Raw genomic sequence first — 26262 nt, forward strand, 5'->3', positions numbered from 1 at the left:
AGGTTCCAGGGACTTCCCTGGTGGACCAGTGGTTAAGACTTTGCCTTCCAGTACAAGGTGTGCAGGTTCGATCCCTGGTCAGGGAACTAGGATCCCACATGCCTCACGGTCAAAAAACCAAAACATAAAACAAACAATATTGTAACAAATTCAATAAAAACTTTTTAAAAATAAATTTAAATGAAGGTTCCAGCAGCCTCTGGGGCCAAGGGAAGCTTAGACAGACCCACAGAACCCAGTCATGGACTTCCTCACTGTCCAGGGGTCCTGTTTCCCACCATTTCTTCAATTTCTTCTCCCAGAGCACTGAGTCCCTCTGGAGAGTGGCCTGAAGCATCTTCACTGTTTTCTGGGACCCCAACAAAGCCCTGTTCACAAGCAGGTGCTTCCTACCCACCCCCTCTTTCCAGGCAGCCAAGGCAGGTGAGGAGGGAGTCCCCAGAAGGGACTCAGGGGAGACTTTGCCAAGCTGCCCAGCTAGCCCTGGGCAAAAACAGATTTGGGACTGGAAGTCAGGTTTCCGGGTCCTTGGCCTCTGGTAGAAAGGAACCTAGGGGCCAGGCAGTTCTTCTGGAGCAAGTGCCCAACTCCAAAATTCCGGATAAGGTGTTGCCCAAGGTAATGCTGCCACAGGGGAGAGTGCTGAGGGCCATCAGTGCTCGGGTAGGCCCTGTGGATTGTCTGCGTGTGCGCATGTGTGGTAAGTCTCTTCAGTTGTGTCTGACTCTTTGCGATCCTATGGACTGTAGCCCGCCAGTCTCCTCTGCCCATGGGATTCTCCAGGCAAGAATACTAGAGTGGGTTGCCATTTCCTTCTCCAGGGGATCTTCCCCACCCAGGGATTGACCAGTGTCTCTTCTGTCTCCTGCACTGGTAGGTGGGTTCTTTACCACTAGCACCACTTGGGAATCCCATGGGTTGTGTAGACAGCTAACCTGAGCTGAGAACGGAGCCAACTTTGAGACTGCCCTGGCCAGTTATGGCTCTCCGAGTCTGAACAAGTTACTTGACCTCCCTGAGCCTGTTATTCCATCTATAAATTGGGGACAATGATGGCTGCCCTGTCCACTTCTCAAGGTTAGACTGAGGCTTAGTGAGGATAATATTACTTCCCACTAGGGAGCTCATACATGAGCCAGGCATGGTGCCCAACACTTGACCTGCATTGTGGCATTCCATCCTGGCCATAGTGCTCAGAAGCCAGAGGATCCTGTCCGCAGAGGAAATGGGACTCACTGAGACACCGGCTTTCAGGTCTCACAGATAAGTGAGTGGTGGTGCTGGGAGTTGAGCCCTGATCTGACTTCAGACTTCCCCTTCCACAGACAGCCCTCTGCTAGTATATCTATGGTCAGATAGCATGGCACAGGAGCCAGCTCCTAACAAGTTGATTAACTGCTTTTAATTCTAGACCTGGCTGCAGAATGGGAGTCCTCCCTTTGGGCCCCAGACAAGGGTTCAAGGGCTCTGCTGGAGGGCTTGCTGTTGCTCAACATGAGAAAGGCTTCTATGGCCCACCATCGTTTTTATAAATACAGTTTTGTAGCACAGCCACTGTGGTTCATTCACATTTTGTCTATGGCCACTTTTGAAGGGCAATAGCTGACTTGAAGACTTGGGACAGAGACCTCATGGCTTGCAAAGTCAATTTGCAGCAAGAGTTCACTAATCCCTGATTTGAAACATTCTAGGGGGGATGTCCTAGATGCCCCCCTGGCCTTTCATTGAAGTCCAAAGCAGCAGTCAGGAGTGTCCTTTTCTGAACACTGGCCAGTATGTAGGGAAAATTGGTTTTTCAAAGAACCCTGGAGAGACCTTACATTTCAGGGGTTCCAGAAAAATGCTGGCTCAGTCAGCAGCCCCTTCTAGGATCAGAAAAGAAGATAGTAAGTCTTCTCCACCACGCCCTTTGGCAGTCAGCTGAGAGAGATTCACTCTATTTAGAAATTTGGAGTTGAGAAATTTCAGTTGAATAAACTTCAGGCCTGAAAAATAGAATTCTATAAGCACCTCGGAATGACCAGCCCCAGTTAGCGGTACCGAGTCAGCCAGGGCTTGTGGGAGAATCTGAAATGTTACACATCTAAGTGGCTATGGCTCATTTTATACCACACCTGGGGTCCTGAGAAGCCTTGTATAGCCTGAGTCTGTTTACCTCCCTAATCTCTGCCTTTTGGGGACTGATTTCCAGGTGGATTTGAAGACCTGTTGTTTTTCAGGTTTATCTGCACCCCCCACGCCCTTCCATGTCTTGGTCCAGTAGTAACCAGTGAACAAAAAGTGATTTCCTTTTTCTCTTCTCTTTTTCAAAAACAACCCCCCTATTCTGATTCTATTGTATTTACTTGGTCAAGATATCTCCAAAAGGTGGCAACCCTTATGTCCCACCTTCTTTGGGTTTGATGTCTAATTATACTTACAGATGGCTTCCCACGTAAATAAAAAGAACCCGTCTGCCAATGCAGGAGATGCAAGAGACACAGGTTCGATCCCTGGGTTGGGAAGATCCCCTGGAGGAGGGCAAGGCAACTCACTCTAGTATTCTTGCCTGGAGAGTCCCATGGACAGAGGAGCCCGGCAGGCTACAGTCCGTAGGGTTGCACAGAGTCGGACATGACTGAAGTGACTTAGCACACATGCACGCCTATCTTTACAGAAAGCCACCAGCTTTACTTCTCCTCATGGTCTGGTCTAAGGAGATCAGACTTACCATCACCCACTAGCATCCAGTGACAACACATGCCTGGAGGACCCTGGTAGCTACTCCCCTTCCTTGCCCCCACCTCTACTGTCCACCATCCTCCTGCCAACTTTACCAAACGCAACTGGGTCTTCTGGGGCCAGTGTTAGCTGGTCAGCCTCCGTTAGCCTTTCTTTGATTCCACCAGTCCACACCACACCACCTATTTCAAGTGCACTTACTGGTGTTTAAGTACATTTTGTACTTAAGTCTTCTCTCTAATTAGGGGATCTTTCATAGTACTATAGGAACAGTTTACATTCTAGAATTCAAAGTCCAGATTCTAGATTCACTTACTGGCTCTGAGCCTTTGGGCAAGTTCTCTTAGCCTGTTTTCTCATTTGTAAAATGGGGGATCTGTGTTGTACAGTTGTTAGGATAATAAAAAGATTTGATATTTTTTCAAAGAGCTCTGTAGACTGCTAAAAGGCTACACACTTATGGGTCAGTATTAAGTTGTTCTGTCCTGCCACCGCCCACCCCCTCCTTGGTTTCATGTGAAATTAGAGCTTTGGGGGTGATTAGGGGAGGTAACAGACCAATCAGCATGAAGCCAGCCCACCCCAAACCTCCTTGCCTAAAACCAGTTCCTTTGACGACCAGTTTGCCTAAAAGTCAAAGTAGTAATTTTGAAAGAAGGCATTTTGTACCAATTTTCCTAAGAGGCACTTCCAACATGATGTTTTCTAAAATCACTGCCACAATCTGCAACATTTTGTCAATGATAAGATTGCTGTGTGTGCTGGTGGGTGGTATTTTCTATTTCACCTTTCACTGACCAGCTTCATGACTTTTTAGCAAGTGTCTCAAGACCCTTTCTTCAAATTGTATCTTTCTAGAACTACATACCTGTCAAATCTGTAGAATTTCCCACAAAACTTGAAGGCACTTTTGGATCATTCCTGTCTCCTCTTTGCTGGGTTTTACTCTGGGTTGTGTATGCCTCTGTGCACCTAATGAGTTGATTAACCAAATTAGCATGTACCCAACGTTCCTTTCTGTTCTCCAAGATATTGGCATTTTGACAACAAATGTGAAGAAGTGTGACAGATGGGGCAGAATTGCATCGAACTCCTTGCATTTATTTCTCAGGCTATCTTGTGCATCAAGCAACTCTACTTTGGGAGACATAAAATGATACATACAAAGTCATTATCAAATGTGTTTATTGCAGGAAACAGAACATTTCTCAAGAAAGGCAAACTGGCTAAAAAGTCCCAGGAGTGTTCAAAAGTAGATAAAAATAGAAGAAGGCACGCACCAAGGATATAAAACAATTTTTAGTAGAAATCCCACCTTTAATCAGAATGTTCTTAAATAAATTTTTTAAAGTCCCTTAAAGGACACTGCACATAACAATTAGGACACTCAAACAGATGCCAACACACTTAAAACTGGACTGCATGTTATATGAACTGGTCATTAAGCATCGCGATTCTTTTTGTGAGTTTTGGGGCAATTTAGTTAGAAGCCATCAGACCTGGAACTGATATAGGAGGCAGGCACTTCCTTCCCTGTGCGTGAAGTTCATGGCATTGCGGGGCAGGGGGTGGGGGGGACTGGGGACCTCAGGGGAGAGGTGTGCCCCTCCTGAACGTGACCTCCAAGAGTAAGGGCGAATTGTCAGCTTTTCATTCTTTATTATAAAGACATATTTACACTGAACAATCTTTACAAACACAGTGAACACAACTAGGGAAAGGGGATGCTTTCTTAATGAAAAGGGCCTTAATAACTTTGTATAAATTAGTCTAAGAATCACACACAACCACTTTAAATAAGACAGCCCCTCAGCACCCCCACTGCTCATGTTCCCAGGCTTTCCCAGCCATCCCTTTCCATCTTGTTCCCCACAGGGCTGGGCAACTGATGCGACAGGAGAAGCAGAGAGGAGGAGGGGAAAACAGCCCAGTCCCTGGTGGGGGTGTCCATGACAGAAGAGGCTTTCTGGACACTGGTCAGCCCCCACTCCAGGCTGAGAGGCATTGGGGGGTCAGCGGGTACCCAGCCTGGTTCCCCAGGGTGGGCCTTGAAGCAGCAACAGCAGTAGCATTAGCAGCAGTGGAGGGAAGGGGAAGGGTTCAGGTATAGGCGAAAGGGATTTGTTGTGGGACTCGGGGGGCCCTGACTCCCCCTGCTCCCACACATACATGGGTGGCCATCAGGCTCCTGTCTTCCCTTTTCTCCTTCCCAGGCCTCTCAGAAGAAAGCCTGCTGAGATCCACACTTCCTCCCATCTTTCCTTCCTCCCTCCCTCCCTTTCTTTCCTCTCTCCTTTCTGTCTCCCCCCTCCCCAAGGAAAGGCCACTGGAAGAGAAAGTCCTGTCAACATGAAGGGAAGGCTATTGAGTCCAGTTGGTTAAGGCCACCTCCTGGCTCCTGGGAGTCTCGGTGCCTGAGCTGCCACTATGAAAATACCTGGGGTCTGCGAGTGTCACAGGAATGGGAGTGGCTGGCCAGTCATAGAACTTTCCAGGCCAGGTTGGGGAATGGACCCGAGGCCAGGGAGGCTGGGACAGCTCCATCCCACCACGGGGCAGCTCACAGCCAGTTCCCTCTCCCTTCCTAGGCACCCTGAGCCCTAACCCCGGGAGAAAGGCACTTCATGGCTTCGGAAAGCCTCATCAAGAAGGAAGAGGACGTCCCCACGTGGGAGTGGGAGACCTGAGCCCTCATTCTGGCTCTGGTGACACTGAGCAGGTCACCATCCCCCTCCAGGCCTCTGCTTTTTGCAGGAGTTTGCATAAGGAGGTGGAGCTAAGTGATCTCCAAGGTGCCTTTTGGCTCTGATAGTCTGTGATTCTTGGCAAAACCAAGTGTCCTGCTTGGCTTTCGTTCCTGGGAGGGTACAGAGCCGCCTCAGGCCCATCTCCTCTCCTCCAAAGCTGGAGCTGAAACTAGCTGGGGTAGGGGCAGAGGGACGGTCAGGCAGCGCAGCAAGGCGGTGAGAGAAGTGACAAAGTATCCATAAAAGCTTTATGGAAAGCCCAAACGAACTTCTTGGCCAACCCAGTACAGCATGGCCCCTCTCCTTCACCTCTTTCCATAACTGGGCCAAATTCAAGGAGGAGGAAGACACCACAGTAGCTATTCCTCTCTTCTCTGGTGCTTCACCTCCTCCTTCACCAGAGCGCCAAGCCCCCATTCCCATGCCTCCCAAGGCACCCTGTCTGTATGCCAACACCCCATCCCTCTGCCCTCTCACTAGAGTCTCTCATTGCTTGGCTCCCTGTGCCCCTGTGGCAGCCAGGGGAAGGCTGATGCCCTAGTTGAAGAAGGGAGGGTTCCACCCAGCCCGCATGGCATACCTGAGGCAGGAAGGGCCAGAGAAGGGTTAGGCATTAGGGTATCAGACAGAAGAGGTAGGGCTTAGAGCAGGGGGAAGGCTGGCATTCCAGTGTGAGGTCTCCCAAGTCAGGAATCAGGGGCTGAATGGATCCTTGATGGGAAGGCAGGTGGGGGAGGAGAGCCAGCCGGTGAGGAGCTAGAAGAGGGGCCAGGTGAGGCGAATGGCTGTGAGGGCTCCAGAGAAGCAGGCCGATCTATGGAGGAGTAGAGAGAAATCGCAGGGGGTGGGCGTGTGGTGGCCCCTTCGGTCCTAAAGAGACAAAAATGACCAGAGAGGAGTCATTGATGTGTCCTAGGTCAAAGGAACCGCCTGGGGCGGGCCAGAAGACCACCTTCACCCTCCTCTGCGCAAGCCTGAACCTAAAGCCTCAGGCCCCTGAGCTGGTGCCCCTGTCCTGGAGACAGGGGGAAGGACAGCAGGTCACCTCTAACCTCTCCCCACATAGCTCCGGGCAGCTCTCTTCCTGTCTTCTGCCTGCGGCTACCCCAAAGTTCCCTGCCTCCTTCTCTGCCTCTGGTGAGGATCCACACTCACACACATACCCTGGGGCACCCCCCCCCACCTCGAGTCTTCCAGAACACTCCATCTGGGCCAGCCAGCCCAACTCTAGGCAGCCGGGCAGATGGGAGCCAGCACCTGAGTCCTGGGGGAGCGTCAAGCCCCTCTCCAGCCTCGGCCCCCTGTCTGTGAGCCCCAGGGTTCTGTGTGGGGCTGAGACTGCCTGGCGCAGGTCTCTGGCCAGCAGTCAGCAGCAGGGCCACCCAGCTTCCAGACTCTTCCTCCCCTGCCCCCTCTGTGCCACCCACTCACCAGAGGCTCAAGTACCTGCTTCAGAAAGGCATGGGGCCCTTGTGGGAGAGGCGTGGCCGCTGGCGCCGGAACTTCCTCCGACCTCCCTGCCAGGGCCCTGGGCCGCTCCTCGCTCCCCTGGGCTGCACCAGGTAGCGGATGGTGCCTTCTTCCATCTCCTTCCCGTCAGATGTCTGCAGCAGGGGTCCTGTAGGAAGAAGAAAGCCGGTCAAGCCAGTCATCCCCAAAAGCTGTTGCAGAGGGCAGGCGCCCCAGGGGAGGGGCGGATTCCCCATGAGGTGGTGCTCTCATAGTTTGTCTTTCTTTTTCAATCCATGAACTGATGAACTTTTTGCAAGGGTTACACTGTTCTGGGGCAAATGGAACCCATGACTCACATCTTGCGAATTATACACCTGATTGATGTCCTTTTGATAGTCTTATCATGTTTCTGATGGGCACAAATACATGTTCTGTGTTCAGAACGTCATCAAGAGGTGCAGTTTGGGGTATCAGGCCTGTACTGAGGCTGGGGCATGGCAGACAGTATACCTCCCACTGCATCCTAGCAACTGATACACTGAAAACATTTCAGACGCACAATATTTCAGTGAAATGAACTCCCCCCATCACGTGGCCATCACCTAGATTCAACAGTGATCCAGATGGAGTTACATATGCTCTGGTTCTCCTGTTTCTTTCTTTGCGGATTCTAAAGCAAATCTGGAACGTGATGTCATTGTACATCCTTTGATATGCAGGTGACCCACTTTTGAGTCCTAGAGCTATCAGACCTCCCCCCTGGGCATCTCATCAGTGTCTAGCCATCTTGGGGCTCACTTGCTCCCATGGCCTCCTGGTGGGTGACTGGAGGACTGCTGGGGGGGCAGTCTCTGATTCTCTGTGTCAGGGGGGCAGGGCAGTCTCTGACTCTGCCTTATGCTGGATTCTATTCAGGTTGTGACCAGATTCAGAGGCCAATAAATATTGTACAAATGAATGAGTAAACAAATGAGTGAATGTCACCTGAAGCAGCAAGTGCATCAGGAGGGGGCTGGGCTGCTAGAGTTGCCCCCCTTACCACACCTCTTTTCATCCCCAGATCATATCCCCATCCTGTATCTGATGCACATTCCTTCTATTCTGATCCCAGTTGGCTTTTTTTCTGCTCTAAGGGCTCCCGTCTACATCTGTGCACAGAGTAGAAACCTCCTGGTGCCAGAGCAAGCCTGGCCAATAGAATCCAAGTGGTGCTGGGTGTTCCTGGGTGCGATGAGGGACAAGACCCATGGGCCACCTCTCATGGAGGCTGATGTCCAGCCAGGGCAGGCGAGCTGGCACGCCACAGACAAGCCAGCTACCAGAGGCCAGCAGAGCGGGGAGTGGTGACAGTCCTGGGCGAGAGGCAGCCCAGCAGAGTGTTGGGCAATGCCCAGGATGGGGCTGCTCTGGGCAAATACAGCTTCTGAGGCCAGCGATCATGAATCCCAGTCTCCCTCTTCCCACACCAGCAGGTTCGCCTCCAGTTATATCCCTCTCTCTCGAGACCTGTTTCTCTCCATGCAGGAGTCTCCACCACTAGCTCACAGTTTCCATACAACCGCCCCTTGGCTGCCAGTTCCCCCATTATACCCCTGGCGGCTCTTCCTTTCCTTCCTCCCTGCCTCCAGCATCCCCATGCTCCAGTTCCTTCCTTGGCTAGTTGGCTTTTGTGATTCCTCCTCCACTTGCACACAATTTCCAGGCATTTCTCCTCCTCTTAGGCCAGAAGCAGGCGAGGTCTGTCCTTAGGGCCCTCCCTGCCCAGGCCCCTGGGGCCTGCCGCTCTCCAGCGCTGGCCCAGACACGCATGCGCACACTCTCTAGCCCTTCACCCTCCCTCCCTCAGAAGAGTCACAAGCCCATTAGGACCTCTCTGTTTACCAGCCACTCTTCATGCTTCTGGTTGGGGGTGGGTTAATGTGGCCCCCTAAACCCAGCACCTAATGTAAATTCAAACACAAATTGTCTTTGTGCTTTGGGGCAGTAGGGGCCAGGAGGCTGCTTCCTCCCATCCTGGCGCTACCTTCTGCAAAGGAGCTGGACCGTGTGTAGAGACAGGAGGGAAGCCCCTTCACTCAGCCCGCTACCCCAGCTGCTTCAACTTCTGCCCTGTGTTTTGGAGCCCCCTCAAGGCTGCCCTGCCCTCTGCAAGAGGATAGGAATGATGCTAACGAACAGTTAGTACCACAGAAACTCTCGGGGCAAAAAGGACTGTGCTGAGGTTGTGGCCAGGCACACAGAAGCACCCTAAGGACCATAAAGGTCTCAATGAGGTTTTGATTCTTGCGTCTGAAGGGTGACCAATGGCACAGGCTATGGTCCCAGGAACAGCAGGCATGAGAAGAGAGGCACAGTGCCCAGCTGCCCAGCTGGGAAGGGTATCATCTGCAAATGCTCAGACCCAGGACTGTAAGTGGTGGTGGCAATCAGGGAGAGAGGCCTGGTGGGGGAGGCCCCTAAGAGGGAGGGAGGCCCAGAGCCAGGATGAGGAGCATGGCTGCTGGGCTCAGACTCTAGCCAGGGAGATGTCTAGACACTAGGGCTGCAGAGAAGAACTACCTAGGCTGACTGAGTTCTCAGCCAGACCCTGGAAAGCAGTCACCCAGAAGCCCCAGGCATCTTGCCCCCCACTAGGCGGGGGGCTCACTGTCCTCCTCATAGCCAGAAGTTTGCAGTTCCTCTCCCACTGTGATCCCATCACCCACCTGTTTCGTACTTTTGATTCTGAGTCTGGTTCACCCTAAGATAAGCTGACACCTGAAACCCAGGCTTTGTACTGTCTAAAGGGGCCAATCAGAGGCTTCTGATTCTCATCACTGCAGAGGACCTGGCTACACAAGAGAATTCCCCTGTAGAAATTGGGGCCATCCCCAGTGAACTTAAAATATTTTCCTCTAACTCATCTGCTACTTAAAGGAAAGCTAGGGCAATCCAGCCAAGAGTTGCAAGCCTTCGGGGACCGAAGTGCCATCAGCATCTCCACTGTGAACCACAGTCAGGGGTAAACAGGGCTTGCTTTTCACACCACATGAACTCCAACCCTGCCAGCACACAATGAGGTGTGTGCCACTTTTCAGGAACATGCCATCCTCACTTGGAATGAAGTATCATTTTTTTTTCTTCTTGCCATCCAGCCTGTCTTGTGATGGCTTTAAAAGCCCACACAACTGGCAGTGGCTGTGTCCCCTCCACTGCTCTGGGGTCCTGCATCTGTCTCCGGAATGAGGTGCTCCTCCTCTGTCTGCCCAGCCCCATGCCCTGAGCCGTCTTCCCACACCAGCCAAGCCACTGAGGACACCTGCCCTGGCAGCCCTGCTCGTCTGCTTCACCTGCGTTAGTCCCTTACTGACTCAGGTTACCTGGGGGCTTAGCTCTGAGGCATAGGGGATGGAGTGGAGACACCCCTTCCCTGAGTCAGAGAGGTCAGAGGCTGTCCTCACGCTGTCACGGTGGCCAGGCCTCAGCTGGGGCTGGAGAGAGGCAGGAGGGGGCCGGAGAGAGAGAGAGGTGCTCAGACAAAGACCAAGGGCTGCTTGGCCCTGGCTCAGCAGTTTGCAGACTCAGAAGAGCAAAGTGTATCCCAGGTCAGGAGGCAGCGGAGGAGTCTGTGTGTGTTAGTGGGGGTGCATTCCCGAGTCAGGGCAGTGTTGTGGAGGAAGCATGGATTTCAGGCCTGGAACTCCGGGGACTCGGGCTGCGGACAGCATGTGAGTCTGCGCCAGGGGTGAGGTGCTTCAGAAAAGCTCTTTTTCTGACCTAGGACAGGAGGCACGAACAGCAGGACCTGTGTCCTTGGACCCTGAGTGGTGGCCTCCTTGGCTCCAAGAGAGGCTGGGGGAGGGGTTAGAGAGGGAGAGGGAGGCTGGGAAGTTTCCAGTGCTTGGCTTAAGCAAAACGTGAGGCCAACGAATTTACCCAAAGCAGGCTGTGGAGATAAGGCAACCTAATGAAAAAAGGCGAACTGAAGCAGGACATGGCAGGGCCTGAAACAGACAGCGCCTTCCCTCCTGTTGAAACCAGCTCTGCCTTTACCTTAGTGCTACCCCAACAGCTGGACACCTAAAGGGTCCGAGTGCGGGTCGGTCAGTGAAGGGTCTCCCTGGAGGCTCTCGGGGAGCCCCAAGTGTGCCAATCAGGTAGGCCCAGCTTCCTCTGGGATGCCCTCTCTGCACCCACTCTCCCTTGAAGGCACCACCTGGGGCCATTTGCCAGTGGTGGTGTCCTCTGGGTGTCTTGTCTTGCCAAGTTCTCTGGGCGGCAGGCTCCCGGAGGGCAGGTCCCTGCGGGGTCCTTCACTTGTATCTTTTGCTCACTTTCTGCCACTGTCTGCCTGACAGGAGTTTGTCAGGAAAAAGCCTGCTCCCCTTCTTCTCAAGGAGGTGGTTGAGCCAGGGCTCGGGCCCTGAAAAGAGAGAACACTGGATAGCTAGCTGAAGGCAGGTGGTGCCAGAGCCAACCAAGTCACCTTCCTGAGAAGCCAGGCAGGACTCCCTGGGGCCAGAGCAATGCCAAAGGCAAGAAAGAGCTGAGAAAGCAGCTGACCTACAAAGAGAGAGATGGAGCCCCGCCAGGCCCCTCAGAGCCTCCAAGATTGCATTGTGTTCTGAGGGCCTGGAACCAAGGAGGACCCGGAACCAAGGAGGACCCGGAGCCTGCCTCTAGGGAACGTGCTGCCCTGCTCTCTGCCTCCCTCAGCTCCTACCTCCCGGAAACTCCAACCCTGGCACTGGCATTAGTCCACCTGGTCTTGGCCTTTCTATTCTGTGGTGCCAGTCAGGCAGCAGTGACAGCCAGATCACAGGACTGTGGCAGCTGGAGGTGGGAGCTGGCAGCCCCAGGAGACACTGACGCACAGACAGGCAGCCTGGACCGGGAGGCTGGGCTGTGGGTGGGGACCAGGCTTGGGGATGATTGCCAAGTATGCCAGGTGGGGCTGTGGTGCAGGTGGGGGCCAGCTACCTGGAGGTATCGACCGGGTCAGGCGCTCTTGCCTTGTTTGGTGCCTGGAGACAGGGGGACTGAAGCGCAGCATGACCATGCCTGGGGTGGAGGGGAGGAGGGAGGGAGCCAGGATCTTGAAGAACTGAGTCCCTGCGGTGGGACTGAGGCCTTGGGGAGAGCCTTCCCAAATGGGAGCAGGAGAGCAGACCAAACAGGACTTGGGGGTAAGGGAGGAGACCAGCCCGGCCCGGCCCTGCCCGGCCCAGCCCAGGGTAGGCTGCCTCAGCTCACATGCAGGCTGCAAGGAGCAACAGCTGGGCTCCAGGCCGCCGCCCCCGCCGCGCGCTCCTGCCTATGCAACAAGTGTCACGTCTGCTTCTTGGCACATCATCCCCAGTGGCCCGCGCCCCTGGACCGGCCGGCGGCCCCTAACTTTCCACGCGGGAGCCCTGCCCACCCGGCTCAGGTCAGCTCGCTCCAATGATCCACGAGGGGAGCGGGACGCGCCTCCCCCCGATTCCCTGCAGCACGTGGGGCGTGGGGCGCGGGACCCGGGGCGCACTCCTGCGGCCCTGAGCTCCTCAGACTGCGAGGGGCGACCGGGAGGGGCCAGGCTCCGGACCGGTGAGGCCCCAGGCCGAGCCGAGCCCCCCACTGCCCCAGAGGGAGCGGTGTCCGCGGCCGGCGGGCCCCTGACCCCGGGCGCCCTGTCAGTGGGAGGCCCGGCGCGTGGCGGCTCCGGTACGGCTCGCGCGCGGCTCCCGGGAGGCGGAGAGGGAGTGAGCGTCGGGGCGGAGGGCGGGGAGCGCGGGGTCTGCAGCGCGGACTAGCGGGAGGGCGCGCACTCACCTCCGCACACCGCGTTCAGGCAAAGCCAGAGCAGCAGGAGCGCCTGCACGCAGAGCCGCAGATTCATGCTGCTCCGCCGGCCGCCGCCGCGCGGCCCGGGCCAGGGGGCGGGGGTGGGGGGCGGAGAGGCCGGGGGCCGAGGGAGGCGCGAGCTGCGGCTCGAGCGGGCTGCAGGGCGCGGAGCTCGCGTGGCTCCGGGCCGCGAGACCGTGCGCCCCGAGCCGCGCCACGGGCTAGCCGGCCGCCGCCTCCTGTCTCCTGCAGCCTCCCTCTCCCGCCGCGGGGCAGCGCCGCCCAGCTGGTCTCGGCGGCTCCGGGGGCGAGCCCGTTCCAAATGGCTGGCGGCTCGGCTGTGGCTCCAACGGCCCGGGGCTCAAGCTGCCAGCGGGAATGCGCCCCGCTCACTCCAGGGGCTGCATTTTGTAGCCTGTGGCTTGGCCGCGAGCCCACTTGGTCATGTGGTCATCGGGAGGGCTGGAGGGGGGGCCAGGAAGAGGGAGAGGGAGCGAGCCTCCCGCACCGCCCCCCTCCCGGCACGCACTCGGCAGCCCCAGCCAGGGCGCGAGAGGGAACCTCGAGGTGGCCCCACAACAAAGGCGGCGCGGCCGCTCTGACAGCCCACAAGCGGCTCCCCGGACAATGCCCGCCTGGCCGGGGGCCAGAGGGTTCTGGAGACCTGAAGGATTTCAAACACAGGAAGCGTTTGGGGCGGTGGCGGGCACACTTAACCCTTTGTCGCCACGCTTCCTTAACAGCTGTCAAGGAACCGAAGCACTGCCCCCGCTCACTCCCTCTACCCCTGACTCGGTCCATCCGCACGGCCACCCCGCAGCTGTAAGGACTCAGCCGAGACCCTCAGGCACTGGCCCGCCTCTCTCCTCTGTGTCTTCGACTGGGTTTGAATTGTGCCCGGTGCCCCCATTTCTCCTATCCCTCCAGGAGGCACCCTCTAACTGGAATGTCCCCACCCCATCCTTCCACTTATTCAGAAGATTTGCCAGGATAAAGGATAATCCAGAAGAGGCTGCCCGGGTTCTTCCTCGTCCTTGGGACATGCGACAGCTCCTAAGAGAGGGCATCTGCTCTCTTGTTCCCCATTATCACAAGGGACCATTTACAGATTCCAGACAGCCTAGGCTGGATTCATTTTGCATGTACTTGGGACTCCCCTCTGAAAGTGGGTCCCGAAGTTGTTTGCCTTCCCAGTCTAGACTGTCTCTTCCTACAGCCTGGGAGCTCCCAAGACAAGGAACTGCCTTTCAGCGTCCTGGGAACCCCCTAAGATAGGACCTTGTCTTCTCATCCTTCTGCCTCTCTCCAAAGTCCCCAATATCGGGCTCTGCACATAGGTGGCACTCAACACATGTTAAAAGACTAAATTGAAAGGTGTTTCCACATTTCAGCCGGCCAAGCAGTTTGCTTGAAGGGCAAGTCCAGATTTACACAAAAAACACCTTGAACGGTGTGTGTGTGTGACATTGAAGATGTAAGAGACCACTGTAGATTTAACATATTTTTGAAATGTTAAGACAATCCAGTGTATGCCCAACTTTTTAGGAGTCTCTGTCCACGGTAATTGTCAACTCCAGAGTGTGGGTCTCTGCTTTGTTCACAGCTGAATCCCCAGGCCTAAAACAATGGCTGGGGCATGATTGGTGCTCCCTACATAATTTTGAATAGATAAACGAACTTTTCAAAACGCTTTCTATTGCCTAAATCAAGGTAGTGTGAAGGGGATAATATAGGGTTCTTGTCCATAGCCTACGGCCAGATTGGCCCCAGTCCAGTAGGAAAAAGGCAGAGATAGGAGAGGTAGAGGTGTCTTCACTTCTTCATCCGTGAGGCCCAGGTGGTGAGCAGTGGGCATTAGCAACATGAGATCGTTCCCCTTGTGCTGCCCCCTGGAAAGAGTCTTCCCCCTCCAAAAGGAGAAACAGGGGACCTCTAGTTTTCACCCTCAACGGCTGCAGGGCCTTGCTGTTGTCACCTAAATTTACTGCATCTCGCGGGGATGATCATCTCCGTGCTACCCCCTTCAGGGTTTTTAAGGGATTGAATGAGATAATGTACCTGAAGGTACGCATGCAAATCGGAAATCAACCCTTGCGGGATGCTTCTTAGGAACCGTGATCCTCTAACCGCTGATGGAAATAGCCCAGGCATTTGCGAATGAGCGCCCCCATAAGTCCGTTCATGGAAGTGTTCATATTTAATTGCTCCTTAACCAGGGTGTGGATGGGCTATTTGCTAAGTGGTTAAGAGCTGCAGTACTTGGATGCAGTCTCAAAAACGACAGAATGATCTCTGTTCGTTTCCAAGGCAAACCATTCAATATCACAGTAATCCAAGTCTATGCCCCAACCAGTAACGCTGAAGAAGCTGAAGTTGTACGGTTCTATGAAGGCCTACAAGACCTTTTAGAACTAACACCCAAAAAAGATGTCCTTTTCATTATGGGGGACTGGAATGCAAAAGTAGGAAGTCAAGAAACACCTGGAGTAACAGGCAAATTTGGCCTTGGAATGCGGAATGAAGCAGGGCAAAGACTAATAGAGGTTTGCCAAGAAAACGCACTGGTCATAGCAAACAACCTCTTCCAACAGCACAAGAGAAGACTCTACACGTGGACATCACCAGATGGTCAACACCGAAATCAGATTGATTGCATTCTTTGCAGCCAAAGATGGAGAAGCTCTATACAGTCAACAAAAACAAGACCAGGAGCTGACTGTGGCTCAGATCATGAACTCCTTATTGCCAAATTCAGACTTAAATTGAAGAAAGTAGGGAAAACCACTAGACCATTCAGGTATGACCTAAATCAAATCCCTTATGATTATACAGTGGAAGTGAGAAATAGATTTAAGGACCTAGATCTGATAGATAGAGTGCCTGATGAACTATGGAATGAGGTTCGTGACATTGTACAGGAGACAGGGATCAAGACCATCCCCATGGAAAAGAAATGCAAAAAAGCAAAATGGCTGTCTGGGGAGGCCTTACAAATAGCTGTGAAAAGAAGAGAGGCAAAAAAACAAAGGAGAAAAGGAAAGATATAAGCATCTGAATGCAGAGTTCCAAACAATAGCAAGAAAAGATAAGAAAGCCTTCTTCAGCGATCAATGCAAAGAAATAGAGGAAAAGAACAGAATGGGAAAGACTAGAGATCTCTTCAAGAAAATTAGAGATACCAAGGGAACATTTCATGCAAAGATGGGCTCGATAAAGGACAGAAATGGTACGGACCTAACAGAAGCAGAAGATATTAAGAAGAGGTGGCAAGAATACACAGAAGAACTGTACAAAAAAAATCTTCATGACCCAGATAATCACGATGGTGTGATCACTCATCTAGAGCCAGACATCCTGGAATGTGAAGTCAAGTGGGCCTTAGAAAGCATCACTATGAACAAAGCTAGTGGAGGTGATGGAATTCCAGTTGAGCTATTTCAAATCCTGAAAGATGATTTTGTGAAAGTGCTGCACTCAATATGCCAGCACATTTGGAAAACTCAGCAGTGGCCACAGGACTGGAAAAGGTCAGTTTTCATTCCAATTTCAAAGAAAGGCAATGCCAAAGAATGCTCAAACTACCACACAATTGCACTCATCTCACATGCTAGTAAAGTAATGCTCAAAATTCTCCCAACCAGGCTTCAGCAATACGTGAACTGTGAACTTCCAGATGTTCTAGCTGGTTTTAGAAAAGGCAGAGGAACCAGAGATCAAATTGCCAACATCCGCTGGATCATCGAAAAAGCAAGAGAGTTCCAGAAAAAACATCTATTTCTGCTTTATTGACTGTGCCAAAGCCTTTGACTGTGTGGATCACAATAAACTGTGGAAAATTGTGAGAGAGATGGGAATACCAGACCACCTGATCTGCCTCTTGAGAAATCTGTATGCAGGTCAGGAAGCAAGTTAAAACTGGACCTGGAACAACAGACTGGTTCCAAATAGGAAAAGGAGTACGTCAAGGCTGTCTATTGTCACCCTGCTTATTTAACTTACATGCAGAGTACATCATGAGAAACGCTGTACTGGAAGAAGCACAAGCTGGAATCAAGATTGCTGGGAGAACTATCAATAACCTCAGATATGCAGATGACACCACCTTTATGGCAGAAAGTGAAGAGGAACTAAAAAGCCTCTTGATGAAAGTGAAAGAGGAGAGTGAAAAAGTTGGCTTAAAGCTCAACATTCAGAAAACGAAGATCAAGGCATCCGGTCCCATCACTTCATGGGAAATAGATGGGGAAACAGTGTCAGACTTTATTTTGAGGGGGCTCCAAAATCACAGCAGATGGTGATTGCAGCCATGAAATTAAAAGACGCTTACTCCTCAGAAGAAAAGTTATGACCAACCTAGATAGCATATTAAAAAGCAGAGACATTACTTTGCTGACTAAGGTCCGTCTAGTCAAGGCTATGGTTTTTCCTGTGGTCATGTATGGATGTGAGAGTTGGACTGTGAAGAAGGCTGAGCGCCGAAGAATTGATGCTTTTGAACTGTTGGAGAAGACTCTTGAGAGTCCCTTGGACTGCAAGGAGATCCAACCAGTCCATTCTAAAGGAGATCAGCCCTGGGTATTCTTTGGAAGGAATGATGCTAAAGCTGAAACTCAAATACTTTGGCCACCTCATGCGAAGAGTTGACTCATTGGAAAAGACTCTGATGCTGGGAAGGATTGGGGGCAGGAGGAGAAGGGGACGACCGAGGATGAGATGGCTGGATGGCATCACTGACTCAATGGACATGAGTCTGAGTGAACTCCAGGAGTTGGTGATGGACAGGGAGGCCTGGCGTGCTGTGATTCATGGGGTCTCAAAGAGTTGGACACGACTGAGCGACTGAACTGAACTAAGAGCTGCTCTGTCTAATGCAATTGGCCCCAATGACATTTAAAATAAAATGAAAAATTCATTTCCCCGGTTGCACTGGCCACATGTCAATTGCTCAGTATCCATCTATGGCTACAGGCTACTGAATTGAACGGCACAGAATAGAACCTTTCAACCATTGCAGAAAGTTCTATTTGACAATGTTGGGCTAGAGTAGCCCAGTCATTCTTTCTTCTTTCTTTCTTCATTTGGCTGTGCTGAGTGTTAATTGAGGTATGTGGGATCTACTTCCCTGCCCGGGGATCGGACCTGGGCCCCCAGTGTTGGGAGCATGGAGTCCCAGCCACTGGACCACCAGGGAAGTCCCTCATTCTTTCTTCTATAATCCTTTTCCCCACCTTACTTTGTCTTCAAAATGCTCAAGGGAACAACATACAAAAGCAAAGCCAAATACAAGTTTAAGACAAACAACTCTCAGTAAATAGAAGCTGCACTGTGCAGCTTGTGGGATTTCAGTTTCCTGACTAGGGATTGATCTCAGACCATCAGCAGTGAAAGCTTGGAGTCCTAACCACTGGAGCACCAGGGAATTCCCAAGACATGCATCGAAAGCAAGATTTAAAGAGCTGACCATGTGGGAGAGTTATGTTTTAATCTAATTCTTCTCTCCACTTCACTGAACTGCATCCATTTTTCCAGTCCTGGATCCAAGATCACATCTTTTTCCTTTCTTAGTCTTCTAGATCTCATCTTTTTCCTTTCTCAGTCCACTCTTGCCAATGGTAACTTTATCTTCGTCTTAACAGCTATGGTTATAACTTTCATTGGCAGTTATTTCGGCCTGCACTTTTGTATCTGCATGCCATGTTCTGTGGGCCTGTGGAGAGGGTCCACCGCCAGGATACCCCTTTCAGAACCAAGGCCTGTGAGGTAAGGGATATAACTCAGCTTAGTCATCCTGAAACCCTTGTGGGTTCCTGTATATCTCAGTAGCTTATTCAAATAACTAGTTTGCATACTTGTCTCCACCCATTGAAGGTCATCAGAATGATAGCAACTCACGCAGTGTGTGGCACAAAGTTGGCATTGGAGGCAACTTGCTGAAGAAATAACTGACTGTTGGTAGAACTATGTGCTGTCTTTCGTTAGGAAGAGGACATTGCTGAGTTCATATTAGCAGAATAAATGTTTAAAGGTCTTTGCTATCTTCCCTGGTGGCTCAGACGATAAAGCGTATGCCTACAATGCAGGAGATCTGGGTTCAATCCCTGGGTCGGGAAGATCTCCTGGAGAAGGAAATGGCACCCCCCTCCAGTATTCTTGCCTGGAAAATCCCATGGATGGAGGAGCCTGGTAGGCTACAGTCCATGGGGTTGCAAAGAGTCGGACACAACTGAGCTACTTCACTTTCTTTCTTTCTTTCTTTCTTTCTTTCTTTCTTTCTTTCTTTCTTTCTTTCTTTCTTTCTTTTCTCCAAGGATGGGGAGGAGGTGCAAGCTGCTGTCCCCACCTTCCTGCCCCGAGGCAGCAGCATTCTTGCAATTGGAGCCCGTAAGGAGGGGCAAGAGTCAGTTTCCAATCAAGTTCAGAGGCAATTCTGAGGACCAGGGTAGATCCACTGTACTGTTGGAGACTGAGATGAGATATCGGACCCCTGTGAAGCCAGCCTGTGACTCGTTGCCCTCATGGGCGCTGTGCACAAGCTATTCCATTCTGCTTGGTGACCTCTGTATTCCTTCACTGCCAGCCTCTGCTGCTTGGTTGACTCCCTGTCCTCTGGGTTGCAGTGAGCAGTGTGGTGTATCAGAAAGAACTCAGTTTCTGGAATTTCAAATACCTGAGTTCAAATCCTGATGCTCAGCCTCAACCCTTAGTTGTGTGACTTTGGGCAAGTTATTTAACCTCTCTGAGCCTAAGTGTCTTCAGTTAGTAAATGGGGGTAATAATAGTACCTACCTAGTTATGTTGGGAGATTAAACAAAATAATGTCTGTAAAGTACTTAGCACAGGCCCCAGCCACAGTAGTTGCTCAGTCAATGTTAGTTTTCTCCTTTTACTGATAAGATCCCCCCACCCACCCACCTACCTTTGGGCTCTGGCCTCTGATCTCTTGGAACTGATCAGGAAAGAACAGCTCTATCTTTGCCCTGTTCCATCCATACCTCTCTTCTTAGTAGACATCAGAACTGTTCACTATCTTATTCCCCCAAAGCACCCATCTCTACTGGAGTTAATCTGATGAATACATTTGATCCAGGAAGTTAATGCATGACAGGAATTTGAGGTTTGCCTCCCAGGTATGGTATTATGATAGTAGTCCGATGAAGTATGTCCTATTCCCCAGAGTAGTATCAAGCTCCACCCTTTCAAGCAAAGGAGGTATTCTCGTGACTTTGGCTCAAAAAAGATACTGTACTTCATTGTGGTGTGCGGGGTTTCTCTCGTTGCAGAGTGTGGGCTCTAGGTACGCAGGCTCAATAGTGGCATATGGGCTTAGTTGTTTCATTTGACTGCTTTATATAGAGCTCCAGCTTCCCTCGTAGCTCAGTTGGTAAAGAGTCTGCCTGCAATGCAGGAGACCGGGTTCAATTCCTGGGTCGGGAAGATCCCCTGGAGAAGGAAATGGCAACCCACCCCAGTATTTTTTCCTGGAGAATCCCATGGACAGAAGAGCCTGGCAGGCTACAGTCCATGGGGTTGCAAGAGTTGGACATGACTTGGCAACTAAACCACCACCATATAGAGCTCACCTTGCTTCAAAGTCAACTCAAAAAGGGATTCCCCTCTGACAACTTACAACCCAACCTTCTTTTTTTAAAAAAAAATTTTGTTGGGGTAGAGTTAATTTACAATATTATATTAGTTTCAGGTGTACAACATAGTGATGCAACATTTTTATAGACTATGAAAGTGAAAGTGAATTTGCTCAGTCGTGTCCAACTCTTTGCAACCCATGGACTGCAGCCTACCAGGCTCCTCTGTCCATGGCGTTTTCCAAGCAATAGTACTGGAGTGGGTTGCCATTTCCTTCTCCAGAGGATCTTCCCACCCCAGGGATCAAACCTGGGTCTCCTGCATTGTAGGCAGATGCTTTACCATCTGAGCCACCAGGGAAGCCTATACTCCATTTAAAGTTATAAAATATTGGCCATATCCCCTGTGCTGTACAATATAATATATCCTTGTAGTCGATTTATTATGTACTCAGTAGTTGGTGCCTCTTCATCCCCTACTCTCACCTTGCCGCTCCCCCCAATCTCCCCAATGGTAGCCACTAGTTTGTTCTCTGTATCTGTGAGTCTGTTTCTGTTTTGTTATATTCACTAGTTTGTTTTATTTTTAGATTCCACACATAAGTGATATCATACACCGTTGTCTTTCTTTGACGTATTTCACTAAGTGTAAAACCCTCCAGCTTCATCCATGTTGTTGCAAATGGCAAGATTTCACTCCTTTTATGGCTAAATAATATTCCATTGAATATATACCACAGCTTTATCCATTCATCTGTTGATGGACACAGGTTACTTCCATCTTGGCATTTGTAAATAACACTGCTGTGAACAGTAGGGGGGTGCATGTAATTCTTCAAAGTAGTGTTTTTGTAACAACCCAAGTTTCAACTCATAGGTTCATATGCTGAAACCTCAGAGTGCATTCCTGTTGTAGCCCATTCCTCTTTCTGTCCCCACAGAGGAGGAGGAGGATGTAGCTAAAGTTTATTGAGCACCTGCTGCATGTGGGGCACTTCACATATGTTAACTCATGTAATCCTCATGCCCATGAAGTTGTCCTACTTCTCACCATTCCCATTTTACAGATGAGGCAACTGAGGCTAACAGAAGTTAAGACATTTTCCCAGGTCTGCTTAACCTGGAAGACCACACACTTCCCTCACTGAACTTTGAGAAGCAAATTCTCACTTCTCTGAGCCTAATATATCACTTTATTTGCACTTCTTTTTTTAAGATTAACTTATTTATGGCCACATTGGGTGTTGGTTGCTGCATATGGGCTTTCTATAGCTGTGGTGAGCAGGCGCTGCTCTTCATTGCAGTGTGCAGGCTCTTCTCGTTACAGAGAGCATGGGCTCTAGGCACGCAGGCTCAGTAGTTGTGGCACATGGGCTTGGTTGTTCCATGGCATATGGGATCTTCCCAGACCAGAGGTCAAACCCGTGTCCCCTGCATTGGCAGGTGGATTCTTAACTCCTGAACCACCGAGAAGCCCTATTCGCACTTCTAACACTGCACTCGTACTGTCTTGAATCAAATTAGGAAGCAGTGAAGCATAGTGGTTAAGCTTCTGGGTTCTGAAATAACACCACTGTCCCTAAATAGGTAACTTAGAGCAAATTATTTAAGCTTTCTGAATTTTAGGTTCCTCATCTGAAAAAAAGGGGGGGCTTAGCTCCCTGGAAAATTGAAAGGATTAAACCCAACAATACCTAGGAAGTACTTGGTACACTGCTTGACTCTTCTAGTAAGGGAAGCATTATATAAATTTTATATATTCTCATAGGTATTTGTGTATATCTTAACAACAGTAAGAGATAGTAAGGCTATGCCTTACTCATTTTTGTGTTCTTACCAGCAGTGCTAATGCCCAAAGCAAATAATAAATATTCATTGAACGTGTGTTAGTCATTCAGTTGTGTCTGACTCTTTGCAACCCCATGGACTGTAGCCCATCTGTAGGCTCCTCTGTCCATGGGATTCTCCAGGAAGTACAGTCATGTTAATAATCAATCTGGGTTTATGATAAATATCAGGTATCCTTATTTGGGCAAAATCATTACAGCCTGTCCAACAGGTTCTGAGATGGGTCAACAGCAAGAGTTAGCAGAAATAACACAAAGATGTGAACTCCCCCCACCCCTAATTGGTGGTGGCTATTTTAATACGAGTAATATGTCTGACGCAGGATACAGCATGCTTGGGGCTGGTGCATGGGGATGACCCACAGAGATGTTATGCGGAGGGAGGTGGGAGGGGGGTTCATGTTTGGGAATGCATGTAAGAATTAAAGATTTTAAAATTAAAATAAATAAATAAATAAATAAAAATGCAAAAGGCTGAAAAAAAAAAGTGGAGTGAGAAGTGCACATCTGGAGAGTGATAAGCCTAGCCAGTACTCAGAGAACACTCCCTAACCGAAAGAATCCCAACCAATTATGCAGATAGAGAAACTGAGGTCCAGAAAGGAATAGTGACTTGCCCAAGGTTACACAGAAAGCCGGCGGCAAAGTCGGGACAGAGACCTAGATGTGATTAACTCCTGTCTCTTGCTTTTCCCTCAGTGCCTTCCCTGCATACAGCTGTCGCTCACTCACTGGCTGAGCAGTGCCCCGGCTGACTGTGAAGCCACTCAGAACGGCTGTGGTTAGTCACCGACTCTCATTCACAGTCAGGCCTTCTGGAGCACATCATAATAATGAACCTTCCCAATATCACTCATCCAATTTGTTTCCTAAGACATAAGCTAAATTAATGATCAGAGAAGTTCAGTAGCAGCAACCTTGGTGAAAAGTCTTTAAGAAGAGCCTCAAAGCTTCCGCTGTTTCTGTAGCTACTTAACAGGAACTTGAAAAACAGCAGAAAAGGCTGCTGGTTGATGCCTCACTAACTAGCTCCTTGACAAATGATCTTTGCTTGGCTCAGCACCAGCAGAGAACATGAATTTTCACTGTCTCATTACTAAGTATTTGTCTTTCTGATTCTATTGGCTAGAATTGAGCTTTCTAACTCATCTATATGCCCCAGAGCAACCAACGCAATGTTTGCCATACAGTAGAAACTTAATATATCTTCAGGGATTAACTTTCCCACTTGGAGTGTGAAACCATGATGTTAATTACATGGAAACTAGGCTGAAACTTACTCTATAAATCAAAAGATCCTAATGACCAATTGGGGGAAAAAAGTCGGTTGTTGGGATTTTGGGACATTGCCAGGATTTCTTCTTCAGCTAGCTGTATGATTCTCCCCTTGCCTTGGACCCTCCCAGTCTTTATCATCAACTGGATCCTAACCCTGGCAACAGATTAAGGTCTTGCCTCTCACACTTGCCCTTGCCCCAAGCATGCAGCATCAAATACTAAACATTATAAGTTATCACTTTTGCAAAAATTAGAGAAGTAGCCATTTTGCAGCATAACCACACTACCTCTATTCACATCCCTGGCTTTAATTCCATAACTCAGTCCCCTTGCATGCTAAATCCTTTCACAGGGTATGTTTCTGCCACTTGCAAATAGGTTCCAAATGTCCCAGAAATGTTTATTCAACGTTTACATTTCTTCCAACTTCTTTGCAAACAACATACATTCCCAGTTTCTCTTATATATTTAAGAGATCAGGGGTTCCCTCACAGATACGCCTCACATTACACAACTACATTCCTGAAAGGTATTATGGCAATGGAATTCGGATCACTGGCAATATATCAAATATTTTCAACGGACTGACTTCTCACTAGCGGGATCCAGTCCTAAGAGGGAGCCTCCAAGAAGGTAAGGAACTGTTCTTCCACCCCCACTGCCACCCTAGCCCCCAGGGTTGCCCCTTTTCCCTGCATCCTGCCCATTCCTTCTGATCCTTCAGCCTCGCCCAGAGCCACACAGGTCCCCGTTCCTCCTGTTGGTCTTTCAGAGCAGTTTCATTTCCTCTGCACATCCTCTATGACGTCTCCCAGGAGCCTCCATCCTTCCTCTCCTCCAGGGTCTATAAATACACTGGTCCCCCGGTGGTGGGGGGGCTATGAATTCCTTCCTCAAGCAGCAAGGCCCTGTGAACTAGGATGGCCACTCCCAAATGAGCAGGTTTATCTCCAAGGTCCAGTGGGCCAGTGAACCTTTCTTCTTGCTTTGCTGGCTTATCTTAACCAGACTTACATAAGGTGGGGTATTATACCACCTCAAATCTGGTACCTTTGTGTGCTGAGACAGAGCAAAGATGGATGGGGACTAGGTGTTAAGTCTGTGACCAGTTTGGCTGTGTGCTTAGAGCTCTGAGATAATGAGGTTAAGCTAGCGAGATCATCTCGGTCAGCTTTGCTCCATCCCAGATGTGAGTTTCTACCCCTACGGTGATCAGAGATGGCATTGTCACCGCTTTGGTCTTAACCCAGGTCAGAGCTTCTTGATGTCTCACTTCTTCGTCTTCCATACATTTCTGGAACACAGAAAGAGAGAGCCCAGTAATGTATTAACTTTAAAAAGGTAACATTTGAGGGGGAAAAAAGAAAAAGAAACGTAGCCATTTTACAGCAAAATCTCACATATTACTTTCTGAAGGTGGCTGTAACAAATTACCACAAACTGGGTGGCTTAAAACAGCAGAAACTTATTCTATTCCAGCTCTGGAGGCTAGAAGTCTGAAATCAAGAAGGTTCTAGGTGAGAATCCTTCCTTGCTTCTTTGAACTTGTGATGACTCCAGGCATCCCTTGGTTTGGGGCTGCAACATCTTCACATGGCCTTCTCTCTGTCTGTGTGACCTCCGTCTGCCTCTCTCTTTTCTAAAGTATTTATGTATTTGGCTGCTCCAGGTCTTAGCTGCAGCATGCAGGATCCTCAGTCTTCGTTTTGGCACATGGGATTTTTAGCTGTGGCATGTGGGATCTAGTTCCCTGATCAGGGATGGAACCCAGGTCCCCTGCATTGGGAGCTCAGAGTCTTAGCCACTGGACCACCAGGGAAGTCCCTGCTTCTCTCACTTACCATTGGATTTAATGCCCACCGCATGATGCAGGCTGACCTCCTCTTGGAATCCATAACTTAGTTACATCTGCAAAGACCTTTTTCCAAATAAGGTTACATTCACAGTTTCTAGGGGTTTAGACATGGACATATCTTTTGTGCACTCCCATTCAACCTACTGTACCCACTACCTCTGCTCGCGTCCCCAGCATGCTGGAATCGTAAAAGCATGAACTTTCTGTCCATGTTGCTTCCAGATATCTCTCAAATCTGTATACTTCTCTATGTTTCTGTGCCCCATCCTCATTTAAGCCCCATCAGTCCTTGCACATCGTTCTCCAAAGCAACCAGAATAGTTAGGCTGGCCTGCTCAGTTTGCCAGTCTTCCGTGGTTCCCAGTGGCTCTGAGGGTTAAGACCCAACTCTTGGCCATGGCCTGCAAGTTGCCAGCCACCTGTCTTGCCTCTCTCCCTCTTTCTATCTGCAGTGTCATGTCCTTTCCTCTTGGAGAACTCTCTACTCCACCCCATCTTCTCCTGGCTAACACCCATCATGCATCAGCTCAGCTCTAAGGTCAAATACCACTTCCTTAAGTGATGCTTGCCTTGGCCCCCAGACCAGCTGAGAAATCATCATATCTCTCATAGTTTGCAATTAGATTTGCATTGTATCAATAACTCTCCTCACCTACCTTCCCCACCAACCCCAACTGACTGAGCTCCACGAGGGCCTGTGGCTGTCTGGTTTCATCACTGTCCTCAGAACCTAACCGGTGTCCAACACATAGTAGGCGTTCAGTCATTATTTGAATGAATATATGAATTAATTAATTAATCCAAACATCTGTGTGCTCATTGCTCGTGTTCCTCTGCTAGAAATGAGAGAAACAATGCCTATCTTACAGGGTTGAATAATGATAAAAATGAGATCATGGAGGGAAAGGGGCTTTATAAACCATGAGATGCCTTACTCATTTAATCAGCCCTTTGGGAGCCAGGGAGGCACCCTGCCC

The 26262-nt window shown here is 50.2% G+C and overlaps 1 protein-coding gene across 2 annotated transcripts; it reads right to left on the reverse strand.

Annotated features, from left to right (window-relative positions):
- Window positions 1-3889: 3889 nt before the first annotated feature.
- APLN (apelin) lies at window positions 3890-13083 on the reverse strand. Of its 2 annotated transcripts, none has more exons than XM_018044287.1 (3): window positions 12711-13083; window positions 6915-7086; window positions 3890-6338 (listed from the first exon to the last, which is right to left on the reverse strand). In XM_018044287.1, exons 1-2 carry the CDS (start codon window positions 12775-12777, stop codon window positions 6920-6922), a joined length of 234 nt encoding a protein of 77 aa, XP_017899776.1. In that variant the 5' UTR covers window positions 12778-13083; the 3' UTR covers window positions 3890-6338; window positions 6915-6919. The 2 variants fall into 2 exon arrangements, with proteins under 2 accessions (XP_017899776.1, XP_017899775.1); XM_018044286.1 differs by having other exon boundaries at window positions 6900-7086; window positions 12711-12850.
- Between the last annotated feature and the right edge of the window lie 13179 nt (window positions 13084-26262).

Source organism: Capra hircus, assembly GCF_001704415.2.
Source record: "Capra hircus breed San Clemente chromosome X unlocalized genomic scaffold, ASM170441v1, whole genome shotgun sequence".
NCBI classification, from domain to species: Eukaryota; Metazoa; Chordata; class Mammalia; order Artiodactyla; family Bovidae; genus Capra; species Capra hircus.